The sequence below is a fragment of the Microcaecilia unicolor genome, chromosome 3 (genome assembly GCF_901765095.1).
Source record: "Microcaecilia unicolor chromosome 3, aMicUni1.1, whole genome shotgun sequence".
Classification (NCBI taxonomy): Eukaryota; Metazoa; Chordata; class Amphibia; order Gymnophiona; family Siphonopidae; genus Microcaecilia; species Microcaecilia unicolor.
Genome location: NC_044033.1, coordinates 535,042,785 through 535,056,830, shown reverse-complemented (window position 1 = coordinate 535,056,830; position 14,046 = coordinate 535,042,785). Strand labels below are relative to the sequence as shown.

Here is a 14,046-nt window from a genome sequence, read left to right as displayed (position 1 = left end):
GGTTGGTATTATAAAGACACAGATATAGCTGAAAGCTTTAGGTTGTATTACGAACAATTATACATGGCTGGGAAGGAAACGGATAGGGGAGGGATGGGGTCATTTCTCGACCGGCTACAGTTACACAATCTAGATGAAGTGGAACAAGCGCGATTGGGGGAGCCGGTCAATATACACCATTTTTCGCGATAGGACGGGGGACTAGGCAGGGTTGCCCCTTGTCACCACTATTATTTGAAATTTATATTGAGCCTTTAGCCGAGATGATACGTAGACATCCCGAGTTCCGGGGCATTCGAGCGGGAAAGAAGGAACATCACTTGGCTCTATATGCGGATGATCTGCTGCTTTATGTGACAGACCCTGGGAAGACACTTGAGGTGGTGGAGGAGACGCTGGGGGAATTTGGAAGGTATGCTGGTTTGCAAGTTAACACAGATAAATGTGAAGTTCTGGGCATTTCGGTCATTGAAACTTAGGTTTGCCTTTAAATGAGCCAAGAATTACATTAGATACTTGGGGGTTCTTATTCCTAAGGATTTGAATAAACTTTTCGATCTTAATTACGGGACAATAGTAGACCACATCCAGTTGGAATTGTCTCAATGGAAGGGGATGTGGTTGTCATGGTGGGGCAGGATGGCGGTCATTAAAATGAATACCCTACCCAGGCTGTTGTTTTGTGCCTGCCGGTGGCGGTGCTCAATGGGATAGTGCGTCGGCTACAACATCAGAGTCTCCAATTTGTCTGGGAGGGCAAGCACCCCCGGCTAGCAGGGAAAGTATTATGGGGAGAAGTAGAAAGAGCGGGAAGAGCAGTACCACAACTGGAATGGTATTATCAGGCAGCGAAGGTTAAAATGATTTTGGAGTGGGAAAGGGAAAATTTAAAGCCAGCGGGCCAGGTAGAACAGGAGTGCTTTCCAGGGAGGCGGTTAAAATCGCTATTATGGACTACAGAGGGAATGGGGGATAGATTAGTGGGGGTGGATAACCCATTCTTTAGGCATCTGCTGCAAGTCTGGGAGGAGTTTCGGGGAAAATGGGGACAGGGAGAGGGAGTATCTACTAGGGCGGGTATCCACTGGGAGCCGAGATTCAGAGCAGGGAAGGACAATAGGGTTTTCAGGAAGTGGGACCAGTTGGGCCTTTCGAGCTTTCGGGACCTGCTACAGGGGGATCAGATAAAAAGCTTTGAAGAATTGAGGCAACAGTATGGTCTCCATGAGGGAGATTATTTTTCGTATGCTCAGGTAAAGTTATTTATGGGTGCAATGGGTTGGAGGGGGAGAAAGATACAAGAAAAGGAGAGCTTGGAGAATCTATGGGGAATACTACGGAGGGTGCCTAAGTCCATTTCAGTGCTCTATAGATTTATTAGAGGTAGTAACCCCACTCCATTTCGCTTTAAGGGAGCGCGGGAATCAGATTTAAATTGTAGATTTAATGATCAGGAATGGGAAAAGATATGTGGGGCGGTCCAGAAGGCATCCACATGTGCTTTAATGCAGGAAAATGCATAAAAGGTACTCTCAAGGTGGTATTATACTCCTGAGAGAATTAAGCGTATGTACCCTACTGCTTCTGACCGGTGCTGGAGATGTGGACAGCATAGGGGTACATTTCTACACATTTGGTGGTCCTGCCCAAGGTTGCTACCTTTCTGGATAGCGGTGATAACAGCGATGGTTAAAATGACTGGAGACTCTATGGTGTGTAGCCCACAGGTGTGTTTGCTTGGGATGCATAATGAAAGTGAATCCTGGGAGCAGAGTAAGCTATTGCGTTGGGGCCTGGCTGCGGCAAAGTGCTTGGTAGCTCGGAAGTGGAGAGACATCAATCCTCCTTCCGTGGGCGACTGGAGGGAGAAAATTGAACAACTCATAGTGCTGGAGAGACTCACGCATATCGCAGAGATGGGGAGCTGAGGCGTAAGAGGGGTTGGGCTCAGCTACAAAAGTGTGTGGAGACAATAAGGGCATAATAGGTTCTGGGAGGGAGGGGGGAAGAGGGGGGAGATAGGGAGGAAGGGGGGTAGGGAAGGGAGGAATGGGAGGGGAGGGGTACAAGAGGTAGTAAAGGTCTGGTAAGGAGCTTCACCTTGGAGAGGGAAGGTGGGGGGGAGGTTTGATTTTTCCAGTTTATAGAGTATACCAAATTCACACCTCTAGTTCTTTATTGTTATAATGATAGAGGTATAATGTTGTATAGATTGGTTTTTATTTTAGTATATTATGAGAAGTTGTTGTTTCACATATAATGTGGTGTAAGTGTTTTCAAGCTTCTTTAATAAAAACATTTAAAGTAGGAAAGAAAAATAAAATCACTTGCAGAGCCCCTCTACCCCACGTCCAGCATGTGACCCAGTTTTGTATCTTTACTCGTGTATTCAGTGCAACGCAACTCTTACCTAAAAAACAACTGGGAAATTAGCTGTAAACTGAATGCAAGTTCTCCTCACCTCTCTGACAGGAAAATCCATTTCTTACTAGAGGGAATCCATTCTGAAAACTGCCAAGCAGAATGATGCTGTTCTCTGCTGTAATATATAGAGTTATATCACAAAATAGTAATCATTAGCTTTATTTCTACACGCCTCTCACACTAGTGTCCAGTGGACAACAATTACTAACTCTGTTTATGCTGAAACCAAAACAACCTCTGCATAAGTTAATTTATATAAATACGTAATGTATAGTGGGTGCCTTCAACATTCATAAACAGGAGGTTTCCACAGCTAAGTTGTTATCAATGATACACATAACCATCTTCTGTCACTCACTATCAATGCACATTAAACGTTAATGTATTTATACTCTCATGTAAAGCAGTGTTTCTCCAGCTGTTCTTGGAAGATTCCTAGCCAGTCAGGTTTTCAGAACATCCGCAATGAATATGCATGAGATACATTTACATAAACTGCCTCTATTACATACATAATACAAAGGGGGTAATGAATTTCATATACCGCCTTTCTGTTGTACATCCAAAGCAGTTTACAATGAATATACAGATATTTTCTCTGTCCCTAGTAAGCTGGGGTTTTTTGTGCCTGAAGCAATGAAGGGTTAAATGACTTACCCAGGGTCACAAGGAGCTAAAGTGGGAACTGAACCCAGTTCCCCTGGTTCTCAGCCTACTGCTCTAGCCATTAAGCTACTCCACTACTACATTATGCATATCCTGAAAACCTGATTGGCTAGGGAGTAAGTCCAGGACAGGTTTGAAAAACCCTGGTCTAAAGTATACAAGCCTGAAAACATTTGGAACAAAGTTCTTTGGACTGATTAAATTAAAATTTGACTGTTTGACCACAACCACATAGCAAAGCTACTCACCTGTAGCAGATGTTGTACGTGGAGAGCAGGACATAAGTTCTCTTCATTCTGGAAGCTTTTGGCCAATCCAACTGCACATGCACACGTGCCTTCTGCATGCCTGACTCACACGGGACCCTCAGTTGAATAAAAGAGCATAAAGAATGCAACTCCTAGGGGAGGTAGGAAGGTATGTGAGAACTTATGTCCTACTGTCCTTGGAGAACACTTGCTACAGGTGAGTAACTTCACTTTCTCCAAGGACAAGCAGGACATCAATTACAACAGTTGGGAATCCCTAGCTACAAGGCTCACCGAAAACAACAAACCATAATCAATAGAGACTTGCAATGGCAAAGCCAACCAGAACCAAGAACAAACAACATTCCTGCTGTGAAGGTGCAGCCTGGAACAGAAACGAATGGGCCACAAATTCTGCAGAACTTTCTGACCACAACGGGAATGCTGTTTAAGCCAACAGTGAGATGTGAATGTGTGGACTACAGACCACATTGCAGCGCTGCAAATCTCCTCAATGGAGGTTGACTTCAGGTGGGCAACAGACACCTAGAACACAAGAACATAAGCATTGCCATACTGGCACAAACCAAAGGTCCATCAAGCCCAGTATCTTGCTTCCAACAATGGCCAATCCAGGTAACCAGTACCTGGCATGATCCCAGAACAAAAAAAGATTTTATGCTGCTTATCCAAGAAATCAGCAATGAATTTTCCCCAAGACCATCTTAATAATGGTTTATGGACTTTTGTTTGAGGAAATTAACCAAAACTTTTTAAAACCATGCTAAGCTAACTACATTTAGCACATTCTCTGGCAACAAATTCCAGAGTTTGATTACTCGTTGAGTGAAGAAATATTTTCTCTGATTTGTTTTAAATTTACTACTTAGTAGCTTCATTGCTTGCCCCGTAGTCATAGTATTTTTGGAACGAGTAAACAAGCGATTCACGTCTACCCGTTCCACTCCACTCAGTATTTTATAGACCTCTATCATATCTCCTCTCAGCCATTTCTTCTCCAATCTTAAAAGCTCTATCCTCTTTAGCCTTTCCTTATATGGATGTCATCCCATCCCCTTTATCATTTTTGTCGCCCTTCTCTGTACTTTTTCTAATTTCACTATAGCTTTTCTGAGATATGGTGACCAGAAACTCACACAGTATTCGAGTTGCAGTCGCACTATAACATTCCTATTTTTGTTTTCCATTCCTTTCCTAATAATTCCTAACATTCTATTTGCTTTCTTAGCTGCTGCACACCAAGGAAAGGATGACACCTAGATCCTTTTCCTGGTCAATGACTCCTAACGTGGTACCTTGCATTACGTAGCTATAGTTTGGGTTCCTCTTTCCCACATGCATCGCTTTGCACTTGCTAAAATTAAACGTCATCTGCCATTTGGATGCCCAGTCTCCCAGTCTTGTAAGGTCCTTTTGTAATTTTTCACAATCCTCTCATAATTTAACAATTTTGAATAACTTTGTGTCATCAGCTAATTTAATTACCTCACTAGTTATTCCCATCTGCAGAACGTTTATAACTATGTTTAAAAAAAGCAGTCCCAGCACAGATCCCAGGGGAACCCCACTATCTACCCTTCTCCATTTAGAATACTAACCATTTAACCCTATTCTCTGTTTTTTATCTTTTAACCAGCTTTTAATCCACAATAGGATATTGCCTTTTGAAAATCCAGATACACAATATCAACTGGCTCACCTTTATCCACATGTCTATTCACCTCTTCAAAGAAGTGTAGTAGATTGGTGAATCAAGATTTCCCTTGACTAAATCCATGTTGGCTTTGTCTCACTAATCCATGTTTATTGATATCAGCACCAAAATTGCAGAGCGTAATAGTCTCTACCATTCTACCTGACACCAATGTCAGGCTCACAGGTCTATAATTTCCCGGATCACCTCCAATCTTCCAGTACCATGCTTGATTTTAAAGATAAATTACATATCACTAACGACAGATCTGCAACTGTGGCGTTCAGGCCCACCTAATAGCAGCACACGTTTAGTGGTAGCTGGTGAGGATCCCAAGCTCTACCAGCTGAAGACTTCCCTCCGATGGTAACAAAAACGCTATTCGCTACAATACAGGTACCTGCTCATGCTCAGTTTTCAGCATATTCCTGCTGCACTGCCAAGGTGGAAAGAAGCGTTTTCCCACCAGCTGAGATTTTTTTTTTTTTTTTTTTGGGGGGGGGGGGGGGGGGGGGGGGACACTTGGTGCCCACCCACTTCTTGCCTAGGCCCATCCAAAATCTGTTGTCTGGCTACACCCCTGATCTGCAAGTTCATTTTCCAATTCTATCAGCACTCTGGGATGTATACCATCCGTTCCAGGCAATTTGCTACTCTTCAGGTTGTCAAATTGCCCCATTACATCTTCCAGATTTACAGAGATTTGTTGCAGTTCCTCTGACTCATCAGAACTGAATACCATTTCTGGAACTGGTATCTCTCCCATATGTTCCTCGGTGAAGACCGAAGTAAATCAATCCATTTAATCTCTCTACTATGGCCTTGTCTTCCTTAAGTGCCCCTTTTTACCCGTCAGTCATCTACCAGACCAAATGATTCTTTTGCTGGCTTCTTATATTTTATAGTTTACTTAGACTTGCTAGACTGCTTTAGCTGCCAAGGCAGAGCAGAGCAGTGTACAAGCTACAATCAAAGCAGAACAGAAAAGGACCAGGAAAGATAACACAGGAAAGCAAATGGGCAGAGGCAGGGAAGGGCAAGAGGGGCGAAAGAGGAAAGAATCTCATGCTGGAGAGTCCCATCAGTCCGAGCTCTCCGTATGCCTGTCTAAAAAGCTTTCAGATTAGCCTTAAAAGTCAATGGAAAGTTCACTGTGGAGAAAAAGTGTGAGAGTATTCCAGATATGTGGTAAGGGGAAAAAAAGCAGTGTCTCTAGATTTGTAGTGGGCAAGTTAGGGGCCAGGGAGGACAAGGCGTTGACTATTAAGGGAACTGAGAACCCTCGCAGGGGAGTTAAGGGATGGTGAGGCAGGGAAGATAATCAGGAAGATCTATTCTGAAAGATTTAAATGTTAAGAGGATGATCTTATATGCTATATGTTTTTTAAGGGGCAACCAATGATGACGCTTCATTAGAGGAGTAGTGTGATCATAAAGGCGGTTGCGACAAAGCAGTTTGATGGAAACATTCTGAAGGGTTTGCAACTTTTTTTTTAAGGAAGACCAGGGTAAGCCTTCATAGATAACGTTACAGTAGTCAAGGCGGAAAGTGAAAATTGAGAGGATAACTCCATGGAATTGACTAGAATTAAAGAAATGACGTACACTGCGCAGTTGCCGGAAGAGAAGAAACCTTCTAATATACCTAAAAAAAATTTTTACTATATGTTTTTGCCTACAACGCAAACTTCTTTTCAAAGTCTCTATCTTCCTTAACAGTGCTTTGCCATTCCTTATGCTGTTTCCTATTATTTTCAGTCAGATCCGTCTTCCATTTTCTGAACAATTTTCTTTTAGCTCTAATATTTTTTATTTTTCTTAGATTTGTACCCCGCGCTTTCCCACTCATAGAAGGTTCAATGCGGCTTACATATTACATACAGGTACTTACAGCTTCTCCTCCTAACCTACAAATGCACTCGATCTGCAGCCCCTCACTACCTCTCTACTCTCATCTCTCCTTACATTCCTACCCGTAACCTCCGCTCTCAAGACAAATCCCTCCTTTCAGTACCCTTCTCCACCACCACCAACTCCAGGCTCCTCCCTTTCTGCCTCGCCTCACCCCATGCGTGGAATAATCTCCCTGAGCCCATACGCCAGGCCCCTTCCCATCTTCAAATCCCTGCTAAAAGCCCATGTCTTCAATGTCGCCTTTGGCACCTAACCACTACTCAAGAATTCTAGACTACCCCAACTTGTCATTTCGTCCTTTAGATTGTAAGCTCTTTTGAGCAGGGACTGCCCCCTTTTTGTTAAATTGTACAACGCTGCGTAATCCTAGTAGCGCTATAGAAATGTCAAGTAGAAGTAGTAGTAGTAGTTTTATTTTTCTTAGATTTGTACCCCGCGCTTTCCCACTCAGAGAAAGTTCAATGCGGCTTACATATTACATACAGGTACTTATTTGTACCTGGGGCAATGGAGGGTTAAGTGACTTGCCCAGAGTCACAAGGAGCTGCCTGTGCCTGCAGTGGGAATTGAACCCAGTTCCCCAGGACCAAAGTCCACCACTCTAACCACTAGGCCACTCCTCCACTCCATAGATTCCTTCACCTCACTTTTTAACCATGCCGGCTGTTGTTTGGCCTTCCTTCTTTCTTTTTTAATACACGGAATGTATCTGGTCTGGGCTTCCAGGAATGTATTTTTGAACTGCATCCACACCTGATGTAAATTTTTGAACTTTGCAGCTGCTCCTCTAAGTTTTTTTTTTTTTTTTACTATTCTTCTCATTTTAAGAAAGTCTCCTTTTTGAAAGTTAAATGCTAACATACTGGATTTCCTATGTGTATTTACTCCAAAGCTTATAACAAATCTGATCTTGTTATGATCACTGTTATCAAGCAAAACAAATACTATTTTCGTCACATAAGAAACAGCATAAGGAATGTCAAGTCAAATGCAAAATTCTGATAAGGAAGGCTAAGAGGGACTTTGAAAAAAAGATTGCGTTGGAGGCAAAAACACATATTAAAATTTTTTTTTAGGTATATTAAAAGCAGGAAGCCGGCAAAAGAATCAGTTGGACCGCTGGATGACCGAGGAGTAAAAAGGGCGATCAGGTAAGACAAAGCCGTAGAGGAGAGATTAAATGAATTCTTTGCTTCGGTCTTCACCGAGGAAGATTTGGGTGGGATACCGGTGCCAGAAATGGTATTTGAAGCTGAGTCGGAGAAACTTAATGAATTCTCTGTAAACCTGGAGGATGTACTGGGGCAGTTCTACAAACTGAACAGTAGCAAATCTCCTGGACTGGATGGTATTCATCCCAGAGTACTGATAGAACTGAAAAATGAGCTTGCAGAGCTATTGTTAGTAATATGTGATTTATCCTTTATCAAGAGAAATCAAACAAAATAAAACATGGAAAAGAAAATAAGATGATACCTTTTTTATTGGACATAACTTAATACATTTCTTGATTAGCTTTCAAAGGTTGCCCTTCTTCGTCAGATCGGAAATAAGCAAATGTGGTAGCAGATAGTATATATAAGAGAAACATCAAAGCATTACTTTGACAGTCTGACAGAGTGGGAGGGTGGGGGTATGCATGGGGACATCAAAGCATTTCATTGATATTCTAACAGGATGGTGTGGGAAGGTGAGAGGAGGGTGATAAACAGAGAAATAAACAGAGAAATACAACTTTATGGTTTATAATGGGCTAGAAAACCCAGATCCTTATTAAGTCCTGTCTGTTGGGTGTCAAAATATTCAATCATTCTGACTTCAAAGGTCTTACGTAGTGAAGGAGTGGCCTAGTGGTTAGGGTGGTGGACTTTGGTCCTGGGGAACTGAGGAACTGAGTTCGATTCCCACTTCAGGCACAGGCAGCTCCTTGTGACTCTGGGCAAGTCACTTAACCCTCCATTGCCCCATGTAAGCCGCATTGAGCCTGCCATGAGTAGGAAAGTGCGGGGTACAAATGTAACAAAAAAAAAATATCCGAAAGAAAATGCATTCTAAGAAAAGTGACAACCGTGAGTTAAATTATTGGTTAGTTAGTCCACAAGTAAGAGAGGGATCTATGAATATGTCCAAAGGAAGTTGGATATAGGAAATATTACAAAAGAAAAATACAGGTAGCTACCCCTTTCACTCTTAATCAGCTAAACATTTGGTTTCCTCCCTTGCTACCCTGTGAATTCAAGAAACTGCGCAATTGAAGAGGTTCAAAGAACACATATTTTTTGTCTTTAAAGAAAAGAATACATTTGCATGGAAATCGCAACTGAAAACGAGCATTTAGTGAAAGAGTCTCTTGTTTCATATCCAAGAATTTTTTCCTCCTTTGTTGAGTCGATTTAGAAATATCAGGAAAACTTGTCACTGTCCCTCCTAGAAATTCAGGTTGGGTTTTTTGAAAATAAAGTCTTAATAAGGCTTCTTTATCTTGTAGGAATACAAGAGACCAAAAGTGTAGCTCTAGTTTTAATTTCCTCTTTAGATTGTTCCAGAAAGGTAGAAATATCTAATTTATCCACAGATATAGTAACATAGTAACATAGTAGATGACGGCAGAAAAAGACCTGCATGGTCCATCCAGTCTGCCCAACAAGATAAACTCATATGTGCTACTTTTTGTGTATATTTTTATTTATTTATATTATTTTTTATATTTGTACCCTGCGCTTTCCCACTCATGGCAGGCTCAATGCGGCTTACATATACAGGTACTTATTTGTACCTGGGGCAATGGAGGGTTAAGTGACTTGCCCAGAGTCACAAGGAGCTGTGCCTGAAATGGGAATCGAACTCAGTTCCTCAGGACCAGAGTCCACCACCCTAAACACTAGGCCACTCCTCCCTTGATTTGTACCTGTCCTTTTCAGGGCACAGACCGTGTAAGTCTGCCCAGCACTATCCCCGCCTCCCAACCACCAGCCCCTCCTCCCACCACCGGCTCTGGCACAGACCGTATAGGTCTGCCCAGCACTATCCCTGCCTCCCGCCACTGGCTCTGCCACCCAATCTTGGCTAAGCTCCTTAGGATCCATTCCTTCTGAACAGGATTCCTTTATGTTTGTCCCACGCGTGTTTGAATTCTGTTACCATTTTCATTTCCACCACCTCCCGCGGGAGGGCATTCCAAGCATCCACTGCTTTCTCCGTGAAAAAATACTTCCTGACATTTTTCTTGAGTCTGCCCCCCTTCAATCTCATTTCATGTCCTCTCGTTCTACCTCCTTCGCATCTCCGGAAAAGGTTCGTTTGCGGATTAATACTTTTCAAATATTTGAACGTCTGTATCATATCACCCCTGTTTCTCCTTTCTTCCAGAGTATACATGTTCAGGTCATCAAGTCTCTCCTCATACGTCTTGTAACGCAAATCCCTTACCATTCTCGTAGCTTTTCTTTGCACCGCTTCAATTCTTTTTACATCCTTTGCAAGGTACGGCCTCCAAAACTGAACACAATACTCCAGGTGGGGCCTCACCAACGACTTATACAGGGGCATCAACACCCCCTTTCTTCTGCTGGTCACACCTCTCTCTATACAGCCTAACAACCTTCTAGCTACGGCCACCGCCTTGTCACACTGTTTCGTCGCCTTCAGATCCTCAGATACTATCACCCCAAGATCCCTCTCCCCATCCGTACCTATCAGATTCTCCCCGCCTAACACAGATTTTTCCTGTTGTTCTTGATCTACCTGTTGCTCTCGAGTAAACTGCTGTTTAAATTTTGTATTTAAGTAATATAACTTCTGAACTGGTGGAAAAGATTAATCTGGATATTTAAAATTCTCTCTTAGAAACTTATGAAACATTTCCCTTGGAGCAATAAACTTTGAGTATGGATAATTGAGTATTCGTAGATTTAAGTTCCTTGTTATGTTCTCTAAATTTTCAATTTTACGATGAAGAAGTAATCTATCTCCTGCGAACTGAGCTTGATTCTCTTGAACTTTTACCATGTCCATTTCCAGTTTAATTTGTTTAGCGGAAAAATTTTCTATAGTTTTCTTGACTTCTCTTACTTGCACAGAATTATTTAAAGACACAGATACAAAAGAAGAACAAACCTTGTGCAGGGTGTTTCAAGAGCAGTCCAAATGGATTCCAGCGATATTTCCTGTGGTCTTTTCAGTAGCTGAATCACTGAGGCACACAAGGAAATTTCCTACTGAGAATAGCCAGTAGCAACAACCTCCACCGTTGCCTCTCAAGACGCCATAGTCGGAAATTGCTGGATCCCCTCCACTAAAGGCCGAGGAATAACTTCGGCAGTATTTCCATGAACTGCTTCCTGAGACGTGGTTCGCCTCCCCTTCAAGTCTCCGTTAACCTGTACTCTCAGTACCGATGACTCATCCGGTCGTGGGAGTGGAGGGGTAGCTGGTCCTACCGGGCTGATCAAAAGTTTGCCCTCCTGACCGGGGCTCTTCCTCGCCCCAGTAACGGAAGCGCCCGAATGCGGGGTTGACACTAAATAGGCTGAGATAGAAGCTTGACACGATGAGGGGGCTTCCAGCTTTGGGAGAGGAGGAAGCTTGCCCTTCCTCTTCGGCATACTCGTTGTGAGGAAAATGAAAGTTTTCAAGCTTTTAGTGGAAAAGCATTCTCCTCAGCCTTTCTGTATCGCCGCCATCTTAGATCCCCTGTCAGAGACTATTATTAAGAACAAAATTACAGAGCATATTCAAAAGCATGGATTAATGAGACAAAGTCAACATGGATTTACTGAAGAGAAATCTTGCCTCATCAATCTACGACATTTCTCTGAAGGGGTGAACAAACATATGGATAAAGGTGAGTCGGTAGATATTGTGTATCTGGATTTTCAGAATGCGTTTGACAACGTACCTCATGAAAGACTCCAGAGGAAATTAGAGAGTCATGGGATAGGAGGTAGTGTTCTACTATGGATTAAAAACTGGTTAAAGGATAGAAATCAGAGAGTAGGGTTAAATGGTCAGTATTCTCAATGGAGAAGGGTAGTTAGTGGGGTTCTCCAGGGGTCTGTGCTGGGACTTTTTAACATATTATAAATGACCTAGAGATGGGAGTAACTAGTGAGGTAATTAAATTTGCTGATGACACAAAGTTATTCAAAGTCATTAAATCGTGGGAGGATTGTGAAAAATTACAAGAGGACCTTACGAGACTGGGCGTCTAAATGGTACATGACGTTTAATGTAAGCAAGTGCAAAGTGATGCATGTGGGAAAGAGGAACCCGAATTATAGCTACATCATGCAAGGTTCCACGTTAGGAGTCACAGACCAAGAAAGGGATCTAGGTGTCGTCGTTGATGATACGTTGAAACCTTCTGCGGCTAAGGAAGCAAATAGAATGTTAGGTATTATTAGGAAAGGAATGGAAAACAAAAATGAGGACATTATAATGCCTTTGTATTGCTCCATGGTGCAACCGCACCTCGAATATTGTGTTCAATTCTGGTCGCAGCATCTCAAAAAAGATATAGTGGAATTAGAGAAGAGCAACGAAAATGATAAAGGGGATGGGACGACTTCCCTATGAGGAAAGGCTATAGCGGCTAGGGCTCTTCAACTTGGAGAAAAGGCGGTTAAGGGGAGATATGATAGAAGTCTATAAAATAATGAGTGGAGTTGAAAGGGTAGATGTGAAGTGTCTGTTTATGCTTTCCAAAAATACTAGGACTAGAGGGCATGCGATGAAGCTACAATGTAGTAAATTTAAAACGAATCGGAGAAAAGTTTTCTTCACTCAACATGTAATTAAACTCTGAAATACGTTGCCAGAGAATGTGGTAAAGGCGGTTAGGTTAGCAGAGTTTAAAAAAAGGTTTGGACGGCTTCCTAAAGGAAAAGTCCATAGACCATTATTAAATGGACTTGGGGAAAATCCACTATTTCTACTAATGCACTCAGTCTGCAGCCCCTCACTACCTCTCTACCCTCATCTCCCCTTACGTTCCCACCCGAAACCTCCGCTCACAGGACAAATCCCTCCTCTCAGTACCCTTCTCCACCACTGCCAACTCCAGGCTCCGCCCTTTCTGCCTCGCCTCACCCTATGCTTGGAATAAACTTCCTGAGCCCTTACGCCAAGCCCCCTCCCTACCCATCTTCAAATCCTTGCTCAAAGCCCACCTCTTCAATGTTGCTTTCGGCACCTAACCTTTATACTTATTCAGGTAATCTAGACTGCCCCAATTTGACTGCCCCTATTAGACTGACTGTACACTTGTCCCTTAGATTGTAAGCTCCTTGAGCAGGGACTGTCCTTCTATGTTAGACTGTACAGTACTGCGTAACCTTAGTAGCGCTTTAGAAATGTTAAGTAGTAGTAGTAGGATAAGCAGTATAAAATGTTTTGTACTTTTTTTGGGATCTTGCCAGGTATTTGTGACCTAGATTGGCCACTGTTGGAAACAGGATGCTGGCCTTGATGGACCTTTGGTCTTTCACAGTATGGCAATACTTATGTACTTATGCTTTTCTTTAAACCGCTTCCAGTCTTTTTACATCCTTAGCAAGATATGGCCTCCAAAACTGAACACAATACTCCAAGTGGGGCCTCACCAACTTGTACAGCGGTATCAACACCTCCATTCTTCTACTGGTTGTACCCCTCTCTATGAAGCCTAGCATCTTTTTGGCCACGGCCACTGCTTCGTCGCATTGTTTCATTGCGATATAATAATCTCCCATTATTATTGTGTTGCCCAGCTTGTTAGCCTCCCTCATTTCTGATAACATTTCATCCTCTCCAGGTGGACAGTAGTAGCCTCCTATCACTATCCTTTTCCCCTCTGCATATGGAATTTCTATACATAGGGATTCCAAGATACTACTACTACTTATCATTTCTAAAGCGCTACTAGATGTACGCAGCGCTGTACACTTGAACATGAACAGACAGTCCCTGCTCGACAGAGCTTACAATCTAATTAGGACTGACAAACAGGACAAACAAGATATGAGGGAATATTAAAATGAGGATGATAAAATAAGGGTTCTGAACAAGTGAATAAGGGTTAGGAGTTAAAAGCAGCATCAGAAA

General features: G+C 42.6%; 1 protein-coding gene across 4 annotated transcripts in view; it reads right to left on the bottom strand.

The window, feature by feature from the left end:
- GTF3C2 (general transcription factor IIIC subunit 2) overlaps positions 1 to 14,046 on the bottom strand; it is a 317,364-nt gene that overhangs the window by 197,861 nt on the left and 105,457 nt on the right. For 3 of the 4 annotated variants that reach the window (XM_030199231.1, XM_030199228.1, XM_030199229.1), the window contains exon 6: positions 2,462 to 2,539. The exons of the other annotated variant lie outside the window; for it this stretch is intronic. In XM_030199231.1, the coding sequence (XP_030055091.1) occupies positions 2,462 to 2,539 (78 nt within the window). The remainder of the gene's footprint in view (positions 1 to 2,461; positions 2,540 to 14,046) is intronic. 4 annotated transcript variants of the gene reach the window in all.